This window comes from Sinocyclocheilus grahami, unplaced genomic scaffold (genome assembly GCF_001515645.1).
Source record: "Sinocyclocheilus grahami isolate Dianchi unplaced genomic scaffold, SAMN03320097.WGS_v1.1 scaffold3.1, whole genome shotgun sequence".
Classification (NCBI taxonomy): Eukaryota; Metazoa; Chordata; class Actinopteri; order Cypriniformes; family Cyprinidae; genus Sinocyclocheilus; species Sinocyclocheilus grahami.
In genome coordinates, this window is record NW_015505182.1 from 4,269,989 (window position 1) to 4,294,841 (window position 24,853).

Consider the following 24,853-nt stretch of genomic DNA (forward strand, 5'->3'; position numbering starts at 1 on the left):
TGTTCTTTTAGCAGCATCATATGACCCCTTTAACCCTCTTTAAATAAGCAGATTATTTATTTCAAGTAATTTCGAGTTTTAAGGCTTTTTTCCAGCAGTTTTAATGACATTTTCAAATCAATGTTTTTACAAAAATTTTTATGAAATTGGAAAAAAGTTAGCAACTCTACATTTAACTTTCCTATAATCAAAACATTAATAAACAAAAAAGCACATATAAAAATATACCTTATATTTCTGCATGACTTCTTTTGTGAATCCGTATCTGCAAGAACATCAAAAGCTTAGACTAATAATATAAATCATACTTTTAAATTCAGTTTGAAAAAAAAAACACTAAACTTTTTGACCGCACCAGTTGCACCCCCCTAAGGACGGCCCTGTCGCTCATGAACAAGGCCGGCAGACTGAATTCGTCATATCAATACATCTCGTTCGTAACACAAAGGAGGCGGAGGAACTGCATGACTTTACAATAGGAAGAATCGCCGACAGCTCTGTCTAGTCCGCAAACTACGTTTCACAACAAAACACACTTGAGAAGTGATAAGGAAATAACGCGAGATCCCACGTGCGTCAGACCCGAGTTCTCAGCCAGACTGGAGTTTTAAAATCTGCGACGTGTCGGCGATTCCCTCAGATCGCGTCTTTGATAATTCACACTGTGTGATTGTCACTCGCGTGAACGAGCACCGATTTGCCTCCGATTTCGGGCATTTGTCGGTGATTTTGCAAAACCTGTCGGCGAGTGAAAAATCGGGCTAAAATCGTGCAGTGTGAACTTGGCATTAGTAACTATGTAGACAAGCATATTTTAATCAATTATAAAATAACACTTAAATGGACTGTTCTTCAAAGAATGAAACGATTCAAATAGACTCAATGTCGCCACCTACTGACGTAAGTGCATAAAGGGTTAATAAGCGGGTCAGTGAATGAATCTTTTTCTGAACGGATCCAAACGATTCGAGTCACTGGAATGAATCAAAACCTCCTCACTAGACTCACACGAGTCAGTGAGACATGCTCTCAAATCGTCAGACTGCCACGGCGTTTCATGCAGGCTAGCCTTGTCTGACACCTGTGGTGTTGTTTAGCTGTTGCATCCCTCCACATTTGGAAATTAATGTTTGATTTTTCATCATTTACTTCTTATCCAATCCTAATTTCTCAACTCATGTGCATGTCGTTCTGAATGATGGACAACGGAAAGGTAACTTAATTTTTGAATCTCGTTTCCAATACGCTATTTTTTGTTGGTGTTCCGTGCCTAATTATACGATTGTTTATTCCGCGTGTTTCTTCAGCCTTTTTGTTGTTAAAGAATAATGTCTGTGTAATAATCTTTTTAGTACATCTTAAAGAGTTTCATGTTACTTAAAAATAATAAGCATCTCCCCAGAAGTTGGGACAACATATTTATTATTATTGTTATTATTGTATTTGTAACGCTGTGAAGATGACAATCAACAGTCTACATCTCTCTCCCGGTGTCCCCTCCCAGAGATTGATCACTGTTAAAAGGGCCCTTTGAAAGGCTCTTTAGGGCACAGATTAAAGTCCAGCATGATTTGTATCTTTTGTTGCTTAATTCTGCAGAGACACACTACTGTGATGCTGGATTAATTCCAAGCAGTATTGCTTTTTTCTAATGCCATTTCACTTCATTATGAATATCAAAACAGCACTGAAATATTAGATCTAATAGCCATGAGGATGCATCTCCCCAGATTTGTAATCAAATATATTTTTATGAAACATTACCCTCAATCCTGAATATGTGGTTGCAGTCTCTGTACTGATGAAGTTTAAGCTGTTTAATTTTAAGTTTAATTCTTAAATTATTTATTAAATTCTTATATTATTATTTAAATAATTTATTTTTGCACAAACATTTCTGGATACTAAATGAAGAAGAGAACCTTAAGAATTTTGGGTATTCATGACTAGAAGCAAGAAGTACCATCATGGGATGCGGCACATCCATTGCCATTGAGAACCAAACACGACCCTCAGAAACTGGTAAATATTTGTTCTTTATCCCTAATGCTTTAATGTGATTTGCAATATTGTTTAACCTCTTTTTCCTCTCCCCTTTGCAACAACTCTGGTTTCAAGAAGTGTGCATTACTTATTTATTGAAAAATATGGCAATGCTTGCGTTGCATTTAGTCCCCAGCCTTGTCTTTTTTTTCCACTCCCAAGGTATTACTTAAATTATTCAATTTAATTTAATCACCTCTCACACAGATGGCTCCATCAAGCAGTCCAGCCCAGCTCTGAGTAAGGCACTTTCTTTAGCATCTATCATCACTGTCTGTGTCTCATTCGTGGCTATAGAGAAGTACTAGATGGCATGAAAGCGCCAATGTAGATTTGTTTACATACTTTTAAAACTACCATATTTTTTTAGGTAAACCTATGAGTGTGATTTTTCTCTGTGCATTTAGAATAAATAAAATGGATGATCATGAGCAATTCTCCCATCCTTCTCGAACACGGCTTATAATTTCTCTATGGATGTGTACTCTTGAGCAAAGCCTTGTCTCTAATGTCTGTGTTGTGTTCTTTCTCCTTAACTGCTCCTAGCAGTTCTTTAATTAGCACTTGTGATATTGACCTCCTGAGACGAGGTGTATTTTTAGAACAGTATTTGCAGTCAAGTGTTCTGGAAAAGATGCAAGTGTTCCTGTACCAAGAGCTGTATGTGCATTAAAGCATGATGTTAACATGGTAACGTGAATCTGATGAGACAAATGAGAATCAACTGTAGCAACAGAACATCTTTGAAGGGTTGTTGTGGTACTGTCTTAAAATGTTTTTAATCTTTCATGTTTAATTTCTCTATATATGCACGTATATTTCCCAGAAATTCTACATTTGCCATTTTGGCATTGTCTTTTGACTCATTTGTTCTCAGAAATAATTTGTTAAACAAGTACAGTTTAACCATGAGTAGCAACCTCCTTTATACCAAAGCGCTCTCCCATGCCCTCATGGGATAGCAAAGTGTCCAATGGTTGCAGACTATCAGGGGATGGAGTAGGTCATGCCGGGTCTTGTTTAATGAATGCTGCATATTAAGATAGAGGCTGTGTCTGAAATCGCATACTAAGTAGGTACTTCTTTTGCATAAGTAAATAAATTGTGTCAGCTAAGAAAGTAAGTGTGTAATTTGAATGAAATATGGATGTACTACAGTCACTATGTTGTCATTGCCATGCGACCTACCAGCATCAGTTGCGCCGCTTCACTACCATTCACAAATTCGCTCCCGTGGCCTCATGGGATAGATTTGCATTGTATGCATTGAAGTAGTAAGTCATCTGGGTGTGTGAAGAGACATACTACTCTCTTCACACACTGTTTTTCTGCCTATTATATAGGAAAGTATGCGATTTCGGTTGCAGACATATTACTGCTTTTTGCACACAAAGTAGGGAAGTATTCATATTTGGTGCATTGAAAAACCTCATTGCCTGCATTTCTCTTCCCAAATAGTTTTTCTCAAAACTGTGGTCACAGAAATATTGCTTAAAGGATTCTGTTTACACCAGCCACTTGCGTTCTTTGTGTGTTCTTAACGTATTTAGCCATGAAAGCTGCCATACTGATCCAGCGTTGGTACAGACGCTATGTTGCTCGCCTGGAGATGAGAAGACTCTATTCATGGAACATCTTTCAGTCCATTGAGTATGCAGGGAAACAGGACCAGCTACAGGTATAAACGACACTTGCTTATTATGGCCAGTCCATACATAGAAAAAAACCAAATATCTTACCCTACGCTTAATAAACTTGTAATGATTATTCAAACTCAGATTTTCAACATTCATTTTAATGCAAGTATACATCTTTTTAATTTTTGTAGCTCTCCAGTTTCTTCAGTTTCATGTTGGACAACTTCACACAGATGAATGGACCAGGTAATAACTGTGTCCGATTAAAAGATGCAAAAGCTTCTTTAAGGAAAGTGTGTAATTTAATTGCACAAATAATTAACCATTTCAAACACTCCCATTTGTCATAGGTCAGACAAACTGATTAAACACACTATTGGTTAAGCCATGGTGGTTTGTCAGGCTATAGTAGTTTGTAGATTGTTTTTTCATTATCATCTGAATTTGGCTGTCCCTAAGCACACCTTTGGAAAGCCCCTAGCTCATGTGATTTTTGCATGAAACGATCTCCTTCTGGAGTGTTGCACACCTATCCTTTTAGTGATTCCAAAAAATGCTATATGGGGAGACAGTTGCTAAGCAACCTTGGGAGATCTCATTTTGAGTGGTGGTAATGCGGAGAGAGCCAGAAATGCAGCAATCAGCCTCCACAGGCAGCTGTCCAAAGTGCAGAATTACAGAAGACAATTAGTCCTATCTTTAGGCAAGCAGAACAGCGGAAACTCAAATGAGATCACCAAGAACACAGTTGAAAAATCTAGAGAGAGACTGTGCATAGAATGTTTCTGAAGAACAATAACAGTAGTGAAAACAACATATTCAGTTGTTTTACCCAATAGTGAATGTTAATGTTCCTTTCACTATTTTATATTCTTCACATGGGGTTCTTTGCTCCAGCCTGGGATGACACTAAATTGGCTTTCCTCTGGGAAAATGGTTTAATCAGTTCCTATTGAGTGGGCCGCAAGTGCACATGACTGGTCTTGTCAGGTAATCATGATCTAGGGATTGGATGGTTTTCAGCTTCTTGTCTGTGTGGCTTCAGAATCTTTGCCTGATGGCAATTAGGAAGTATGTAATTATAGTATTGTAAAGTGTATCTTCATATTTATTATTGAAAGGTCTGCAATCACAATATAGTGGAGCTTAATTGGGTGCCATGGGTTCTGAGCACTAAGGCTTATATTTTAATATTATATATATATATATATATATACACTTTTTTTTCATTCTCATGCTCACCAAGGCTGAATTTGTGTGATCATAAATGCAGTAAAAAAAAAAGGTAAGATTATTATTATTATTATTAGAAAGTAAAAATTATTAAAAATGTTAATAGTTATTAATATCTGAATTACCATTAATATATGTTTATATAGTATATATGAGACCCTGGACCACAAAACCAGTCATAAGCAGCACAGGTATATTTGTGGCAATAGCCAACAATACATTGTATGGGTCAAAATGATCAATGATCAATTATCTATCTCAGCCAAATATTGTCAGATCCTGACAAAACATACTTCAATAGAAAGCTTATTTATTCAGCTTTCAGGTGATGTATAAATCTCAATTTTAAATAAATGGACCCTTATGACTGGTTTTCCTGTCCAGGGTCACATATGATATATTATATTATATGTTAAAGCATAAATTATTCCTCTGGTGGCATAGTTAAATTTTCAGCAGTCAATATTGAAAACGGTTGTGCTTCTTCATGTTTTTGTGAAAAGCATTACACTTTTTTTCAGGATTCTTTGATAAATAGAAAGTTGAATAAACAAAACATTTATTTGAAATAGAAATTTCAAATAAATAATGTCTTTACTGTCACTTTTGTTCAGTTTAATGCATCCTTGATAAAAGTATCAGTTTCTAAAAAAAAAAAAAACTTACTGACCAACCTTTTGAACATTAGCACATCTGCAGATTTTTACTCAAAATCACAGAAAAGGCTTGAATATTGCCTGATTTTCGGTCAGACAGTAGAGCTCTTTATGTGAAACCAAATGGAGCGTAATAATGTTTGTTTATCGCTAGCCATCTAAAAAGCAGAGAATGATGTCCAGTAGATATTGGCTAAATCAAGGCAAGAACAAATTATTTTGCGTTTGCTTTCTCCCCAATACAAACATCTGTTCCTGAAATTCAAGTCTCTCTGCATAAATTTATGGAAAACACTGCAAATTTACATTTTCAATAATGACACAATGGGTCAGCACTCCTCAAATCCCTGTGCAGGGCCAGACGCTATGGAAATTGAAGTATGCTACATTGTGTTATGGCACTGTGTGCTGGGTATTTTGATGGCCAATCAAAATAGGCCTTTCATAATAGACTCCAGGTTGAGAATTAATCATTTATTTAATAACTGAAAATTGAAACAGATATGCCTGTCCGCATGTATTCATGTTCCCATGTGCTCATCATGCCACATGCCTAGCACTGCCTAACAATAACACAAACCTTTTGATGTTCCAGAGTGTTTCCTGATTCACATTTACATTTTTTTTTTATCAGGCTGCTTTTTTTTTGCTGATTATAGTAATAAATAGTTATCACATGATGATGGAGAAAAAAGGTTAACATTTTTATGACATAGATTATGCATTTTCCATACCATGTCCCAACATCCACGCACCATAAAATTGGTTACACTGATTCACACCAAGATAATCAAGTTGCATGTCACACTTGCTGTCTGTGATTTGTTCTTTCATTCTTCCCACACATGAGTCACGACAGCAGCCGTGTTCTCTTTCCCCCAGACTTAATCTCTCACCTCCTTGACTCTGTGGTTGACCCGTTAACTGAGGAGGTCAGGCAGTTGAAGTACGAGCAGATTGTCGTGTCGGAATCGTACTGCGGCCCTCGTCTCTCCTTCCCACTGAGCGTGACTGATACCAATGTCCTGCTCAGCGCCTTTAAAGAGGAGCAGGTGCAACGCTATAAAACTTTCACTAATAGTCTGAACAATTATGAGCCTTCTGGCAAAAACCAAGATCATCTTGTACATTATTTACCTCTGTCTAGCAGACTTTAAACCGTCTTCAAATTGTGTTACACTACCGTTCAAATGTTTGGGGTTGGTCAGATTTTTTAAATGTGCTGCATTTATACAGTAAATATAGTAATAGTGTATATTTTGTTACAATTTAAAATACTTAATAACTGTTTTGTATTTTAATACATTTAAAATGTAATTTATTCCTACATGGAAAAGGTGAATTTTAAGCAGTCATTACTCCAGTCTTCAGTGGCACATGATCCTTCAGAGATCATTCTTAGATGCTGTTTTGTTGCTCAAGAAACATTTCTTTTTATTATCAATGTTGAAAATAGTTGCTCTTCTAAGGAATCTGTAATTAATGTTTAATCTTTTTAATCTTGTTTCATTATAAATGGCTTTACTATCACTTTTGATAAATATAATGCACCCTTGTTGAATAAAAATATTATATTCTTTCAAAATAAATAAATGACCCCAAACATTTGAACAGTAGCATATATTTATAACCTTAATAGTTTTATAATATTTTCTGTAGTGCTGTCAAACGATTAATTGTGATTAATCGCATCCAAAATAAAGTTCTTGTTTATATATATATTTTCAAAATATATACTCTATGTGTGTGTATTTATATATACATAATAAATCTACACAGTTAACATACATATATTATGTAAACACAAACTTTTATTTTGGATGCGATTAAAATTATTTTTTATAAACAGTAACAAAACATAAGCTTAACTAAAACTTTCTCTTTTCTACAATTCTAACCATTCTTCTATTCTATTGCTCTTTAATTTAGAAATGGCAAACAAAAAATGCAGTGACCTATAAATGCGTGACTCATTTTCAGACTCTTCACGGCAAATATGTGCTGCAACTACTATATGAAACGAAGAAGTTCTTGAAACAGATGCCAAACGTCATATACCTGTCGACGTCCTATGCCAAAGAGATAACTATATGTGGTGAGACACTATATATTTTATGAAAAAAAGAATCCACCTCAGATTTGTTGCAAGTTGCAACAGTGCATTTGAGATATGTTAAATATTTTTAATAGCTTGTATGGAAAACCAGTGATGTGGCATGAATGAATGAGTGCTTATTTATTTTGCACTTCAATGTACCTCAATGGGCTCCTCACAGCAACCTGCACCATTTCATACTCAACAGCGCTCCTGATTCAATTAGTACAGAAAAGCATGCATGAATAACTGAATTCCCATCTTCGAATACTCTAAAAGAGATCGCGTTATACCATTTAAAGTGTTTATATTTTGCATATTTTCATCACAGATTCCAATATTTGATTTATATTCCCTGGAATGATAAACAGCTTTTATGTGCCGCCTTTCTCTTTCACACAGGCGATCTGCATGGTAGACTGGATGACTTACTGCTTATATTTTACAAGGTAAATGCAGATCGATTGTTTAGATGTAGACTATTATTTTGAGTAATTACATTTTAGTATATTGGTGCAGGGGTAATGTACCTAAGCAAATCCAGAGAACGAGTTCATTAAAGCCACTTGGGCATGACTTGTGACTTATTACACTCAAGATGTATTGCCTTATTGCCCAGAACGGTCTGCCCTCTGCGGAGAACCCCTACATATTCAATGGAGACTTTGTGGATCGAGGAAAGAAATCTACAGAGATTATCATCATTCTGTTTGCCTTCCTACTGCTGTGCCCCGACCACATGTATCTGAACAGAGGCAACCATGAGGACCACATCATGAACCTCAGGTAACATGCTAAATCATCCATTCAGACTAATAATGAAGGCATGACTTTTAATAAAGCTATACAAAAATTATTCCATGCTCTGTGCATCCTAGTAGTAAAAAAAAGGCTTTCTAGGCATGGTATACAACAAATAGGATGCACTCAAAAAGTTTTTGTCTTTTTTTTTCAAACTGAATTTAAAAGTATGATTTATATTATTAGTGTGTAAGCTTTTGATGTTCTTGCAGATACGGATTCACAAAAGAAGTCATGCAGAAATATAAGGTATATTTTTATATGTGCTTTTTTGTTTATTAATGTTTTGATTATAGGCAAGTTAAATGTAGAGTTGCTAACTTTTTTCCAATTTCGTAACAATTTTTGTAAAAACATTGATGTGAAAATGTCATTAAAACTGCTGAAAAAAGCCTTAAAACTCGAAATTACTTGAAATAAATAATCTGCTTATTTAAGGAGGGTTAATAAAGGTTTAAAAAGGTTTACTGTCAAATATTAGACGTCACCGCCACTTACTGGACATGTAAAGAAATGCACATTAACTTCTGCTGTGTTCTTAATAGACTCATGGCAGGGAAATCCTACAGCTTCTTCAGGATGTGTTCAGCCTGCTTCCTCTTGCAACTGTCATCGATAACAAAGTGCTTATTGTTCACGGTGGCATATCGGACAAAACTGATCTGGACTTTCTGAGCACTGTTGAAAGGCATAAAGTAGGTGTTTTTTTGTTTTTTACTTCCGGATGGATTTATATTCTTTATTTTCACATAATAAAATGATTTCAATTTTAAATTTATAATTCACATGCATTTGTTTATTTATTTGGCTTTCTGAGCACAGTTGTGAGACATAAAGTAGGTATTTTATTTATAGGAGAAGTCTATTTATTGGCTTCTTACATAATAAAATAATTTCAGTGTAAATATACAGTTCATGTTTGTTTAGGTAAGTAGCCATGTAAAAACCAGGATAATGTAAAAAGGATTATCCCTCACATTGCAGGTGAAGTCTGCTCTTAGGTTGCCCAAATGCAGCATTGATCATCTCAACGTCCGTGCCTGCAGTCGCAGCAGCAGCAGACACAGCGGAAGATCCAGACTGGACAGCCCTTGCTCCTCAGGCCGCACCAGTCGTGCTTCCTGCAGAAGGAAGAAGCACTTCACTAGGCAGGGGAGCTGCTCCTCATCTTCATCATCCTCATCCTCCTCATCATCCGTGTGCTCCCCCCGGATCTCGTCACGGAACACTCCACATCGACCTCCGCCTTCCCCTAGTCTGCCGAGCCCCACCGATGTGCTCCAAGTGCCCTTCCTGGACTCCTTCGTCTCCCTAGAGCCCCCTGAGCCACCCAGAGAAGAACTGGAATGGCAGCAAGTGAGTTGAAACTGTTCCCAGGATGTGTGTTTTGTCGGTGAAATTGTGTGACAAATAACTTCTATCTTGGATGTGGAACTGTTCTGCCTTGGAACTCCATTTAGCTTAAACCTCCACAACACAATATGACTCACTTTATTGCAGGAGATGTGAGAATTTTGTACCAACTTACTGAACTTCCATAAAAAGTATTTATGAATTATAAAAGAGCATGGCACTCTGGGTTTTGTGCTTAGAAAGAATAAATCGACAACCACACATTTCTATGATATTCTTCAATATAAAATCTTCCAGTTTTTGTATTTTTGTGTTCTAATTTTAATTTTAGTTTGTGTTTTTTTTTTTGTCATATACAGGTGCATCTCGATAAATTAGAATGTCGTGGAAAAGTTCATTTATTTCGGGGGTTCAACTGAATCAGTGCGGCGTGGCATGGAGACAATCAGCCTGTGGCACTGCTGAGGTGGTATGGAAGCCCAGGTTGCTTTGATAGCGGCCTTCAGGGCATCTGCATTGTTGGGTCTGGTGTCTCTCATCTTCCTCTTGACAATAGTCCTGCTGGAAAATGAAATCAGCATCTCCATAAAGCTTGTCAGCAGAAGGAAGCATGAAGTGCTCTAAAATTTCCTGGTAGATGGCTGCGTTGACTGTGGACTTCAGAAAACACAGTGGACCAAAGTCCACGCCTGGCCCGTCTTAGTGCAGATGGCAATGTAGAGTATGAATCCTGCTTTGAGGACATAAGCCCTGGAGAACCCATCCCTCCAGTCAGTATCATAATCTATGTTTATGTTATGTAAGGATGGGCTGTATGACACAAAATTACTCATATAATTTATGATATAAGATTTTGATTACATTAACGTTATACATATCACTTTGACACCTTTATAATAATTTCAGCAAGGAATTTGGAAAATGGTTTATATGTAAATAGTCGTGTGGTAATGCTTATATTTGGATAATCAAGTGAATTATTTACAAAGTAATGAACCATTGTTAAACAGCTGACATGAAAAAATTTGGTTGCCAAATTTTAACCACATATATGTTATACTGCCCAGCTTTAGCAGACATTTTTACTTTTATTTTGAAAATATAGTAACTCACAATTCAGTCTCAGTTTTTGAAATTAACCTTTTTTTAGGTAACACCAAACTTGGCTGAAACTCTTTATAGATATAGAACTGACTTAGAGATAATATTTAACATCATCGATAAGGACCATTCAGGTTAGTGGCAATGCTTTCCTGATTGTTCAATGAGATTAATGCTGGTTATTATATGGTGATCATAACCCACCTGTTTACCTTCACATAGGTCAGATCTCCATTGAGGAGTTCCGTCAGACTTGGAAGCTCTTCAGTTCCCATTTGGGGGTTGCTGTGAATGACCAGACGATAGACGACATGGCTCGAAGCATAGACTTTAACAAAGACGGCAGCATTGATTTTAATGAGTTCCTGGAGGCTTTCAGGGTGGTGCATAAACTGGATGTCAAAGAGCAGCAGCAGGGTTAATTCTGGATGAGCAGATTACAGACAAGGCACATTTACAAATAATTTTGTCACTTCATCTTTATTTTTTAACATCTTATGGCACAGAAGTTATTTATTTTCATTTTCCAGGATTCACATTTTTCATAAAGGTAAGAGTTTTCAGGCTTCCTGCCCTTTGTGATATAAAAGAATGAGAAAAAAAGTTCAAATATACTGAAAAATGCACAGTTTAAATACAGTCACAGCTATTTTGTAGCACTGTAATTCACAAGTGGAGTATAATTGTTCAGCAGTACATAACCCTATAATTGAGACTTCACTTTGAGTCATGAGTCATTTTTGTTGTAGATATTTCTCTGATATTAACTGCTCTGTTTTCATCTTGTATGTGGTTTACAATGTACAGTGGGGAAAAAAAGTATTTAGTCAGCCACCAATTGTACCATCTTTTATTATCAAACCTAAAACGTCAATTTATGCCCTCACCAGACATGATGTGTTTCATAAAGTCAAGGGGTAGAAATAAATAGATGAATTTCAAAGGGTGGTCAGTTTTCTCTCAATATACAGTATAAATGCCATAAATATAATCACATTTATTATCTTTACATATTTAGTGTTTAGTATACAGTGTTTAGTTTGGCAGACAAAATCAGTGTTATCATTTACAAATAAAATATTAGTAGTATAATAATAATAATACTAAAATAATGGTGGTGGTTAAGGAGATCCCCTTGACAATGTAAAGTGTTTTGAATGTCTAGAAGAGCGCTATATAAATGTAACAAATTATAACACTGGTCTGCATTCACACAAGTAACAAAGAGTATTGGCTTTTATGCAGTGGTTTTAACTGAAGTCATCTGAGCTGACTTGCTGTTGCTCCCCTTAACAAGAAAAAAACACACTGTCTGTTTCTATGTTTTCATCCTGTTTTGAAGATGAGTGTTCAAGATGTTTTAAACTCCTGTTATTCTGTTTTGTGTCTCCTCCCCTTTTCTCTCCCTTCCCCTTCTCTCATGTCTTATCTTTTTACCCAATCACTTCAAGACTCCTCTCTCTAGTGTTCAGTTTGCCTGAGTGATCTTCATTTACAGTCTGACACTCTAAGGTTTTCGACAGCCTCTTTTTTACGGTGGAATTTGCTCAATCATGCTAGGTTGGAGAGGTGCACTGCTGTGTGTATTTTTGTCTCTGCTCTGGATGCAAACTCCAGGTACAGTATCATGAAAATTTATATTATCACATTAAGCCATAGGTAAATCTTTGAAGCACTTTTTTTCAGACTTTCAGTCTGCCCTTGATTAACAATTTTAGATGTTGTGATTTAGTCTGATCTGTGTGCAAGCATATGATTATTTCTGATGGTTTTCACTTAGGCATTGCTGATAAAGGCTGCAGTGGCTTTGGACACTTAGAAAATGGGCGTATGTTTTTCCGTTATGGAGGATTGTATGTTACCTTCACCTGTAATCCAGGATTCCGGATCCACGGTTACCGTACTAGCAGCTGTGTATCTGGACAGTGGGCCAGAGACCCACCGCTGTGTGTGGGTTAGTAAATATTCACAAAGTTTGTAAATATACACACATTTATTCTGTATTGTGAAATATGGCCATGAAGTAGATTAATCTCTCTAAGATTTGTCAAGCGAAAAAGCTTGTTTAAAATAAACTGCAGTAGTTAAAATTATGTTTTATAGGTTCTCTAATGTAATGCTGATACTTACAGCCATACCATAAGTTGTTTTGTACCCCAGCATCAGGATGCCCCAGCCCTGGTGATCTCCTGCATGGAAGTACTGTGGTTTCTAAAGACAGATCTCTGGCCGCCTTCAGCTGTGACACTGGATTCAGTTTGTTTGGATCTGCGCTTCTCTTCTGCAAGGGGAAAAGCTGGAACAGCACTAAGCCTGTCTGCAAAGGTATGTCATCTGAATCAAGCGTAAATGCCAAAACTGTTTGATTTATTAACATATACCATTTTTTGGCTTATTGTTTTTACATCACTGCTACAATTACTTCCTGTAAAATTCTCACCATCTGTTTGCTTTGGCTCCTTCATGTTCCTCCTTACGGTTTGTTTCTTGGTTCTTACAGTGGCTGATATAATGAGTGTTCTTCATCTGAATCAAGACTCTTTACATGGTCCTGTCTCAGCACAGGGCCATGATGTTCCTACAAGCCTAAAAGTTCGCTTACATAGCCATTTAAACACTGCTTCCAAGGATGCTTTTTTAAAAACAGTGTTGCTTGGGGTCCCTCACATCAGACTTGACTTTACAGACCTCAAGCAGAAAAATATTAGGAAACCAGTAGAGAAAAAGCCCTCAAAGATTCTATTGTTTGACAAAACACGAGACCGTGGAAAGGCTGGGCCAATCAACAACCTTGAAAACTTCAAGGATCCAATCAGGAACTCTGTGACGGTGGCGTCTGTGACTGTAAACACGATCTCATTAGCCAGTTCTTTTCTTGAATCTTCATTTTTGAGCACCACACCAACAAGCTTCGTCACTCCAGCAATGGCCACTCAACAAGTCAAGATCATGGATCAAACATTTACTGAAGCACCATACAGAAGAAACAAAAAAGGTTATCAGTCCACGCTTGGTACAGACAAACTATTTCAAAGAGCCTCAGTCATTTCAGCTGTTAAGACTTTACCAGAATACAGTAAAAATAATTCACACTGGATATCAACTACACCTGCACCAAACCTCAACACATTAGGCACAGATGACCATCTACAGTCAGAGACTTTCATCAAAGTAGACACCACTGAGAGTTTTGCACCTTCAACTACAAGCTATCCTGGTTTTATGGTGTCTAAACATGAGTTTGTTTCCTTTGCACTTGATCCGTGGTCTACTGCTCCATCTACCTCCAGAGGACTCATTGAACAAAGACCAGACCTTACTGAGACATCACCGCCACCAGATACCACTGGATATATATCATCTGGCGAGGAGGTCTTGACGACGGCCACCCAGCTTGTGTCTGGCCTGCATCTGAAGGCTCCAACAGACCTCCACAACTCAACTGACATTACTGATGATCAAGTAAATGAAAAAAGCAATCAGAGTGACCCCAAACAAACACTTGATCCTTCAGCGTGGAAAGATCTTCCAAGATTTTCAAGGATACGTCGTCCAGTGTGTCCCTACCCTCCGTTTCCTTCTCACGGAACGTTCTACTTTCGGTCGATAAAGAATCCTGGCCCGCTTCAGTATAAGCATTATATTCAGTATGCATGTTACCCTGGATACACATTGACCAATGGTGACGTCTACAGCTATTGTCAACACAATGGACAATGGAGTGGCCAAACACCTCTCTGCTTAGGTGAGATATGTGACACATATTGGATCTAAATATGTAGAGAGTTCATTTGTCCAGGAAATAATCTAGAGCTTTTAATGTGAACTGCAATCACAAGATTCTTGTTTGAAACTGCAGCATGTTATATAGTGCACAAAACATCAGTTTATTCATTTATCTATGAAAGCACATTTTCTCCACATAAGAAAAAAATAAAACATGCTTTCGTTAATCTTTATGATGACAAAAAGTCAAAACTATGAAATAAAAGTAATTATTAAAAAAGATTTTTTTTAGTCATAATTCATAATTCATAATTCAAGTCATAATTTAGATGAAAAGTAATAATTTAGGCAAATCTAAATAATAATGTCTTTAGCTTATAAATTTGACTTTTTGTCAGTTTCGACTTCATTATTCTGATTTATCATTTTTTGAATTTTTTACTTTTTATGTGATAATTATGATTTATAAAAGCATGCTTTTTTTCTTATGTGGCAGAAATGGGCTTACAGATAATTATCAGATACTTGTAACTAAAGAATCAAATCAGGTCATAATCAGTTTATCCTAAGGAGACAGAAGAGAGGATGCTTTATTTATTTAAGAAAGGGTTCATTAACAAGTTTGAATCAAGTGCTCAGAGATTAAAGTTGCTGGAAAGATTAATTTTTCATAATCCTGTTTAGGTGTTTTTATTGTATCGGCATTTTAGTATGCTGACCCTTTCCTGTCACCACCCTCCATTCTTATATGTCTTGATATTTGACATCTGAGTAATATCCTGCTCATCACTTCTCTAAGCAGGTGACAGGCAGAACTGATCACTAGAGCTGTTCACAGAGGGCCTCAGGATGGCTTTAAACGTAATCGGACACATCTAGGAATATGTGTTTATACAGATGGACATTACTGTTTTGAACTCAGGTGTTCTGCTAAACCCATTATCTTATTTCAAAAATGCACGTAAAAACATCTTAATGAATCAAATTCAGTTTACCATTGTGTTTAGTGGGCTATTTTTGTTAAGCAAAAAGTACATTTAAAAATCATTTAGTTGTCAAAAGTGTTTCCTGTCCACACAAGGTAAATTCATTAACCCGGAGAATCTGTAAGTCACTGCAGATGTGGGATTTCACTCTCAGCAGGGAGCAAATCCTGTCCTGTTCTCTAAACCTAAACCATACCATGTAAATTAAATTATATTATTTGAAAGGGACCACTTAGTCTGTCACGTTCTGTTTCACAAGCAATTAAAAACATACTTTCTTTGTTGGATCTTATAAATTCCTCATAATATGTTTCTTTTAACTGCAGAGTTAACTCCTTGCTCCTTAAACAATGGAGGATGTTCGCAGATCTGTCATGTAAATAAACAGAATCGCGCTCAGTGTCTTTGTAAACCAGGATTTCTTCTTCTGGAGGATCAGCGCACCTGTAGAGGTGAGATAGGAACCACATGCACATGTAATCTTGTTATATACCATATCATAACCACTGTGATATGACCACGGAATAGAATTCTTTAGACATACAGACTCCAGTGATTATAGGTTTTCCACATTAGGAATGGCGGCTTTCTCTTTTTCCGTCATGATGTGGTCCTGACACTAGGTTAACAGCTTGTTTATGTATCCTTGACCTGAGGGTCATAGATTTATGGCTTTGGTTACAAACCAGCTGTGGTGTGTCGATTCAGCCCTGAATGTCTGCAATACTTAACATTACCCTCTGGTGTCACTCCAGGGCTTTCGTGACCTATATCAGCAAATGTTATATGAGAGCTCAAAGACGAGGTATGGCACCTGTGTGAGGTTCACATGGTGTTTTAAGAGTTAAGAGTTATCCATCATATAAGGAAGAAAAAACAGTATACACTCTTAAAATTAAGGTTTCCAAAAGGGTTCCTCGATTTTTCCTCCAACCTCTCCAGGTTTCAAATCGTTCTAAAAAGAACCATTTTTTTCTTAGTGTGAAGAATATTTTGATAATCTGAAGAACCTTTTTTCCACTATAAAATGTGATCTCATAAGTGGACAATGCTACAGTAAATACAAGTGTAAGCAAGGTTCAAAACATTTTGTTATCCAATAGCTGTACAACTTTATTTATAGATTTGGATGAATGTGTGGAGGAGTTGCACCTGTGCCAGCAGGTCTGTCAAAATACCTTGGGCTCGTACAGGTGTAATTGCAGTCCAGGGTTTCAGCTCTCTTCAGACGGGACATCCTGCTCTGGTGAGTGAATCAGTGTTTGGTGTGTGCTGATGCACTGCCAATGACAAAAATCATTCTTAAAAGTATAGTTCACTCAAAAATGAAAATTCTGTCATTAATTACTCACCCTCATGTTGTTCCAAACCCCTAAGACCTTTGTTTATCTTTGGAACACAAATTAAGATATATTTAATGAAATCTGAGAGCTTTCTGGCCCTGCATAGACAGCAATGAAACTACCACATTCAAGGCCCAGAAAGGTAGTGTGGACATCGTTAAAATAGTCCATGTGACATTTTGTGTGCAAAGAAAACTAAAATAACGACTTTATTGTTTTCTTTGCACACAAAAAGTATTAAAATTACGGTTTAATCACTGATGTCACATGGACTATTTTAACAATGTCCTTACTGCCTTTCTGTGACTTGAAAGTTTCAGTTGCATTGCTGTCTGCAGAGTCAGGAAGCTCTTGGATTTCATCAAAAATATCTTAAATTGTGTTTAGAAGATGAACAAATGTCTTACAAGTTTGGAACGAAATAAGAGTGAATTCTGATTACAAACTTCAACCCCATGGTCTTGATGTAGTTAATGTTAATATTTCTGCAGATGTGGATGAGTGTGAACATGTTGGTAGTGCTCTCTGTGTATTTGGCTGCATTAATACCCCAGGCAGTTTCCAGTGCTCGTGTCCTGTAGGGTACCAACTGGACAGCAACAATAGGCATTGCAAAGGTCGGTCATCTACATTATCTTAATTTAATTTGTCCTGACATACCTGTAGAATAAAGCAGGTGCTGTATGTCATAATAGGGTAAAAAAGGCATATTTGCAGTGGTTTTTATTACACCTGTTTACTATATGTAGACTAATACCAGAAAAAATATATTTTTCTTATACCACAAAATTTGTTTTTGCATCACCATTTTCTACTGTTTTTTGACATTGTGAGAAACCCCAAATGAATAGATGATTTCTATGCTAATGAACATTGAGATTAGTGTATTTTTTATTCTAAAAGGTGCATTTGTGGTTTGGTTTTAGACATTAATGAGTGTGAGGAGACAGCTGTCCTCCAGCAGAAATGGTTGCACAGGTGTGAGTGGAAGTGTGTAAATCTGCCAGGTACATACAGATGTGTTTGTCCTCGTGGATACAGATTGCACCCTAATGGACACCAGTGTGAAGGTCAGCCCACAAACATACAAATCTTACAGCATGCTTATGCACATACCAAAATTCGGTGTAGATATTACTTGAAAGATGAATTCTTGCTCATAAGAGTTCTTTCTTCTTGTATTTGTCAGATGTTAATGAGTGTGAACTGAAGAACGCCAACTGTTCTCACCTCTGCTTCAACCACAGAGGCGGCTACAAATGTGCCTGTCCAGAAACACACCGAATATCCCCAAATAACCAAAACAACTGTCAGCCGGTAGAGAAACACACTAGCTCCTCACACTGACTGATTTATCTTTTTTTTTGTATATTAATTGAACTATCTTTTGCAAAATATTTTGTATTTATGCACCTACAGTTATGTATGTATAAGCTCTGATGATGATGACGAGGTATCTATAATTATAAAGTTCAGCTTTGTTACTGCTCTTGACTCTCACCTTGTCCATTCGTCTTGATGCAATGGCACCACCTTGTGGTCACACTAAACACGTCCTGAGATGTGTGTGTGTGTGTGTGTGTGTGTGTGTGTGTGTTTGTGTACTTGTTTATGCTACATTGTGGGGACCAAATGTCTCCACAAGGATAGTAAAACCTGACATTTTTGACATTTTCTGCAGTCCCCACGAGGAGAAAAAATAATAAAAAATAGTAAAGGATGTTTATCTGAAAGTGTAACAATGCAAACAGTTTTTCTGTACTGTGTATGTTTAGGGTTAGGGGATAGAAAATACAGTTTAGTTAGCATAAAAGTAATAGAAGTCTATGGAAAGTCCCCACAATTCACAGAAACAAACATGTGTGTGTGTGTGTGTGTGTGTGTGTGTGTGTATATATATATATATATATATATATATATATATATATATATAAACAAAAACTTGTATTTTGGATTAATCACAATTAATCGTTTGACCGCACTTGACTTTAAATATATTTCTGTCAATGACAATGGGATTATTTAGCTGTTATTTAGCTTGAATGTTTGCAGAATTTTTGATGACAGTGCAGGTCATTGTGTCGCTTGCACAGCAGTATATTAGCCAGTCACTATGGCTACATTCACACTTTCCGTGTATGAGGGCCAACTTTCTGCAAAAGTTTTGAGCCTGATTGAGATCCTGAGCACTGGAGCCATCTGGTTGATATTGACAAAGGTGAACATCTCATTTATACTCATACATGATACTGCATGTAGGAACAGCTACACTAGGAATACAAAAAATAGATCTGTATATGCTGTGAGACTACTGCCACTCTAAATCAGCTGATTTGGTCAATATACATTTGTTAGAATGTAGAATTTGTTAGAATTCTGTGTGGATTTTAAACTAAGGTTTACATTTTTAAAACCAGTTTATTATCTGTAGGTAAACCCAGGCATAAATGGTAACAAAGGTCCTGGGATCTCAGCCAGTAAAAAGAAGGCAATAGTTAAGCAGGACTTTGTACCTATGTTTTTGCCGAGGTCTTTTTGATACATGTGTATTGGCTTTTTATCTCTCTTTAGTCAAAGTGATTACTTTAGTCTTTTCTGATTGTAACTCGCTTTCAAGAATGGTCCCTAAACTAACATATTTAATTTAATCACACAGTTGGTTAATCCTGCAAGGAATTCACACAGAAAAACAAATCTTGATCCAATTTGTTCCATACGGTGAAGGGGAGAGACTCAGAGAGAGTCAAGTTACACAAGACGTTGACGACTCATTGCCAGAATGCATCTCTCCTCAAATACACACTGTGAACATCAAGAGCCAAAGATGAAATTGGTTGAATTTGTGGGGTGCTTCATGCTCGCCTTTGCAGCTGTGGGAGCGACAATACAGCCTAGAGAACCTGGTTGGACTGGTTCACTTTTAGTGGTGCCAATGGATGGGAGTCACTGGACTGGTGTGAAAGCTGTAGCGGAGGAGATGGGCCGCAGAGGACACAAAGTGATGGTGGTCATTCCAGAGGTCAGTGTACTGCTAGGACCTGGCAAACACTACACTACTAGAATATTTCCGGTTCCGTACGGAAAGCAACAACTGGACGATCTCCAAGCTCGGAATGCTGATGTAATGGAGAGTAAGCAACTGCCTTTGTTGGAGAAGATCAGCACCAGAATTAGTAACATGAGGAAATTTGTGGACCTCCAAAGAGCCACAGCTGAGAGTCTCCTATTGAACCAAGAGCTGGTGGACTTCCTGAGAAAGCAGAATTTTGATGCCGTACTCACCAGCCCAGCTATACCAACTGGTGCCATCCTGGCTTATAACCTGTCCTTACCTGCTGTGTATATGTTGCGAGGCTTACCTTGCGGACTAGACTCGACGGCCACGGCCTGTCCGAACCCTCCCTCTTACATCCCACGGTTCTTTACAAACAACTCCGACCATATGTCGTTTCGTCAACGTGTGCTGAATGTTCTAGTGAGCATCGTAGAGCCATTGCTTTGCAGACTGATATATTGGTCAACTGAGGGTGTAGCATCCCGTTTCCTGCAGAGAGATGTAAGTGTGGCAGAGATCCTGCGCAGTGGAGCCCTGTGGCTGCTGCGGTATGATTTCAGCCTGGAGTTTCCTAAACCCTTGATGCCCAACATGGTTCTAATCGGGGGGATTAACTGTGCCATAAAAAACCCTCTTTCTAAGGTGAGTGAAAAAGTTTAAATGGATGCCTAAACACAAGATAAAAATGTTTGCTTCATCTGTGTGTTTGCTACACCTGGTCTAGAAGTGTGTTTAAAACTAAAGCTGGTCCTAAGCAACTAGCTCTAGCTCAGGACCAGCCTAAACCAGCTCATTACCAACTAAACACCAGCTTAAACCAGCTCAAACCAGCTGCTATGCTTCAACCAGCCTATGCTGGTTTTTTCAACAGGGTAGATGGATAGTTCACCAAAAAATTAAAATTATGTCATTATTTATTCACCCTCATGTCATTCCAAACATGTAACCTGGTTATACTGAGGTAGTTTTTGCACTTCATCAAGGGGAATAAAGAATGTCAATTTGCCCGAGAAGCTTCTGATTGCTTATGCTTTATAAGAGATGAGTTATATCTTATAGAGTTTTAGAAATGAATGAAAAAAACGTTGCATCATGATATGTGGTGTTCTCTGAACATAATTCAAGTATTAACAATGCTCAGCGCTGCCAATAAATGATTTTAATCATTAGCTAGCAAAATCGGTGTGAAACTGGCAAACTAAAAAACAATTATAAATAAAGGTTTCCCATTTTTGTTGTACAAAGATGTTTTTTTTCTTGTGCTTGCTTTTTAATGGATTTTATTGTGTAAAAAAAATACCATAAGTAGGTTTTAGAATGAAGTCCCTCCCACATTCTGTGTCTAGCCACTAAAAATCGAGAAGGCAATCTTCTTGCTGTCTATGTCAAAAGCAACTAGTTGATATGTTTGTAATGTAGATAGTGAGACAAACAGAAGCACAGAGGTAAAGGTTCATCATCGTCAGTCTTTTTGAAGTCTTCGGCTACAAAGATGCACATAGGAGTAACATGTCTAGTGATCAGTATAGTCTGTTCTGCAGCTCTGGAGCAGGGTAGGAGCAGTTGGACTGGGAAGCTGTTAGTGGTGCCCATGGATGGAAGTCACTGGACAGGGGTGAAGGCTGTGGCAGAAGAGATGGGACGTAGAGGACACACTGTGATTGTGGTGATTCCAGAGATCAGCATGCGCTTGGGTCCAGGCAAACATTACATCACAAAGATGTTTCCAGTCACGTATGGGCAGGATTTAATCAACCAAATGATTGGGGAACATGTTCATGAACTAACAGAGCCAGAGCAGTCCCTACTGAAGAGTGTTTTTTTAAGGGTGGACTTTATGAGAAACGCTTTTAACTATATGGCCTCTACAACTGAAAGTCTGTTAAAGAGCTGGGAACTTACAGAGTTTCTGAGAGAACAAAACTTTGATGCTGTTTTAACTGATCCTGCCCTACCAATGGGAGCCATACTGGTGTATAATCTACCGGCGTACCTGCTGTGTACATGTTGAGGGGATTACTGTGTGAAGCTGCGGCCACAGGCAGTCCTGACCCTCCTTCATATATCCCATGTTTCTTTACACAATACTCAGACCGCCTGTCCGCCTGACCGCCTGTCTTTTAGTCAGCGTGTACTGAACGTTTTGTGAGCATGCTGGAACCACTGATATGTAAATTTGTATACTGGCCCTTTGAGGAATTGACATACAACTTCCTTCAGAGAGATGTGAGCCTGATTGAGATCCTGAGCACTGGAGCTGTCTGGTTGATGCGCTATGATTTCAGTCTGGAGTTCCCCAAACCCCTGATGCCCAACATGCAGCTCATAGGAGGAATTAACTGTGGAATTAGGAACCCACTGAAAAAGATCAGCAGCACCTTTATACTTGCTACATGATACTCAGAGTTTTGAAGCTCATAGTAGCAAGTAGAAGCTGAAAAGGGTGACAAAGTTTCTGGGTTTTCAGTCAAGAAAAAAACAAAAGACGAGCATGGCTCTGTACCTACATACTGTCATTTATTGCCAGGGTCATTTTGGGTGCACCTAAATTTGCCAGGTTGTCACTACTTCCACACAATTAAATTGCATTAAGTACAAAATTAGTTGTTCCAATTTAGCAGACTTTAAGTATACCAGTTTAGTATACCAAAAGTACAATTGCCAGGTATTTTTTATTAAGTACATAAATATTTAAATGTATTTGCAGAATACTTGGCATGAAATAAATGTATTTCAAGTACAATTTAGTATGTTTATTTTCACTAGGGATTACAATACACTCTCAGAAATAAGGGTACAGAAGCTGTCACTGGGGTGGTACCTTTTAAAAAGGTACACTTTTGTACCTTTTTTAGGTACTAATATGTACACTTTAGGTACTAATATGTACCTTTAATGTACCAATATGGACTCTTTAGGTACAAAGGTACCACCCCAGTGACAACTTTTGTACCTTTTTTTTTTTCTGAGAGTGTACCCTGAAAACTACACTTGACCGCCATAGCCTGACCAGACACTGCGTCTTACAACCCTCGTTTCTTCACACTGATCTCAGACGTATGTCTTTTCATCATTGTGTTCTGACATTCCAGTGAGCATCCTGCAGCATTTGCTCTGCAGACTGATGTTTTGGTTTACTCGAAAGTCAAAGCTGAGATGGTCTTCAGTCTTCTTTAGGGGGTTCAAAGATTATTCTTTGGGTAAAGAAGCCACTGCTTGCTTAGGAAGACAAACTAGAAAATAATCACTTCAGGAAATCCATAAATCAGCTGAACTTCTACTGTGTAAATTTGTGATGCAGCTTGTTTGTATCTTTAAACATAGTAGCAGTATGAACAACATGAAGCACTGCCAATAATATAGTTTTGTTTACATTGTGTTATTGTAATAATTAACCAGCAAAGTCTGCCTGCAACTGACAAACTCTGTAAAATATTAGGTTATGCTAGTTTTTGTTGTACAAGGTGTTATTTTTTCTTGTGCTTGATTTTTAATGGATTTTGCTGCAACACGTAAATGTGTTTTAGAATTTTAAAAAGTCCCTCCCACATCATGTGTCTAGCCACTAAAATGCTGGAAAGCAATCTACTTGCTTTCTATATGATCGTAAATTGCAAAAACATCCAGTTGATATATTTGCGCACAGTAGGACAGACAGACATACAGAGGTAATCACATCGCCAGATTTTTTTGAAGTCTGGTTTTGCTACAAAGATGCACTTAGGAGTAATATTATGTCTAGTGATCAGTATAGTCTGTTCTGCAGCTCTGGAGCAGGGTAGGAGCAGTTGGACTGGGAAGCTGTTAGTGGTGCCCATGGATGGAAGTCACTGGACAGGGGTGAAGGCTGTGGCAGAAGAGATGGGACGTAGAGGACACACCGTGATTGTGGTGATTCCAGAGATCAGCATGCGCTTGGGTCCAGGCAAACATTACATCACAAAGACGTTTCCCGGCACATATGGGCAGGATTTAATCGACCAAATGATTGTGGAACATATTCGTGAGCCAGAGCAATCCCTACTGAAGAGTGTGACTTCAATGGTGGCCCATTTGAGAGATTATTAACTGTGTGACCTCTACAACTGAAAATTTGTTCAGTAACCAGGAGCTTATAGATTTTCTGAGAGAGCAAAATTTGATGCTGTTTTAACTGATCCTGCCCTACCAGTGGGAGCCATACTGGCGTATAATCTATCCGTACCGGCAATGTACATGTTAAGGGGAATGCTGTGCGGCCTTGATACTGCAGCCACAGCCTGTCCTGACCCTCCTTCATATGTCCCACGGTTCTATACTCAAAACTCAGACCGTCTTTTGGTGAGCGTGTGGTGAACGTTTTTGTCAGCATGCTGGAACCACTGATATGCAAGGTTACATTTTGGCCATTTAAGGAAATTACGTTCAACTTCCTTCAGAGAGATGTGAGCCTGATTGAGATCCTGAGCACTGGAGCTGTATGGTTGATGCGCTATGATTTCAGTCTGGAGTTCCCCAAACCCCTGATGCCCAACATGCAGCTCATAGGAGGAATTAACTGTGAAATTAGTAACCCACTGAATAAGGTTAGCATCATCTTTATACTCACCACATGATACTCAAGGCACGGAGTATCAAGTTTACTAGATATCTACAATAAATCTGTATATGCTACATGACTCAAAATAGATTGATGAGATGATGAAAAGGTCAACTTTTCAGGCAATGATAAAGGTTTTAGAATGCAAAGTGGTGACTCTCAGGACTCCTATTGTGAGATTAAACTAAATCTAGGTGCACACTGCATGATTTATAATAGTCCTTTACAATTGTTGGTTGTCAGAC

General features: G+C 37.7%; 2 protein-coding genes and 1 pseudogene across 3 annotated transcripts; all 3 read left to right on the forward strand.

Annotated features, from left to right (window-relative positions):
* The first annotated feature begins 1,070 nt into the window (after window positions 1–1,070).
* ppef1 (protein phosphatase, EF-hand calcium binding domain 1) lies at window positions 1,071–11,400 on the forward strand. Its single transcript, XM_016267106.1, has 14 exons — window positions 1,071–1,213; window positions 1,915–2,022; window positions 3,594–3,721; window positions 3,872–3,926; window positions 6,452–6,621; window positions 7,550–7,664; window positions 8,067–8,113; window positions 8,284–8,450; window positions 8,678–8,714; window positions 9,011–9,160; window positions 9,450–9,825; window positions 10,482–10,588; window positions 10,969–11,053; window positions 11,142–11,400. The coding sequence occupies exons 2-14, from the start codon at window positions 1,968–1,970 to the stop codon at window positions 11,339–11,341; spliced, it is 1,692 nt and encodes a 563-aa protein (XP_016122592.1). The 5' UTR covers window positions 1,071–1,213; window positions 1,915–1,967; the 3' UTR covers window positions 11,342–11,400.
* A 46-nt stretch (window positions 11,401–11,446) lies between these two features.
* On the forward strand, window positions 11,447–18,418 carry LOC107570135 (uncharacterized). Of its 2 annotated transcripts, XM_016256440.1 has the most exons (10): window positions 11,447–11,469; window positions 12,371–12,536; window positions 12,700–12,873; window positions 13,080–13,244; window positions 13,420–14,664; window positions 15,958–16,083; window positions 16,755–16,877; window positions 17,466–17,591; window positions 17,901–18,044; window positions 18,164–18,418. In XM_016256440.1, the coding sequence occupies exons 2-10, from the start codon at window positions 12,473–12,475 to the stop codon at window positions 18,319–18,321; spliced, it is 2,325 nt and encodes a 774-aa protein (XP_016111926.1). In that variant the 5' UTR covers window positions 11,447–11,469; window positions 12,371–12,472; the 3' UTR covers window positions 18,322–18,418. The 2 variants fall into 2 exon arrangements, with proteins under 2 accessions (XP_016111926.1, XP_016111856.1); XM_016256370.1 differs by lacking the exon at window positions 11,447–11,469 and having other exon boundaries at window positions 12,038–12,536.
* A 3,068-nt stretch (window positions 18,419–21,486) lies between these two features.
* LOC107581537 (UDP-glucuronosyltransferase 1-6-like) lies at window positions 21,487–22,426 on the forward strand (annotated as a pseudogene).
* Window positions 22,427–24,853: the final 2,427 nt, after the last annotated feature.

Excerpts from the sequence above, each read along its gene's own strand:
- LOC107570135 (XM_016256440.1), top strand. The coding sequence starts at position 12,473 with ATGCTAGGTTGGAGAGGTGCACTGCTGTGTGTATTTTTGTCTCTGCTC. Across the intron at positions 12,874-13,079 it reads AGACCCACCGCTGTGTGTGG|CATCAGGATGCCCCAGCCCT; the intron begins GTTAGTAAATAT and ends TTTGTACCCCAG. Across the intron at positions 16,084-16,754 it reads GGATCAGCGCACCTGTAGAG|ATTTGGATGAATGTGTGGAG; the intron begins GTGAGATAGGAA and ends CTTTATTTATAG.
- ppef1 (XM_016267106.1), top strand. The coding sequence starts at position 1,968 with ATGGGATGCGGCACATCCATTGCCATTGAGAACCAAACACGACCCTCA. Across the intron at positions 2,023-3,593 it reads AACACGACCCTCAGAAACTG|CCATGAAAGCTGCCATACTG; the intron begins GTAAATATTTGT and ends TAACGTATTTAG. Across the intron at positions 3,722-3,871 it reads GGAAACAGGACCAGCTACAG|CTCTCCAGTTTCTTCAGTTT; the intron begins GTATAAACGACA and ends TAATTTTTGTAG.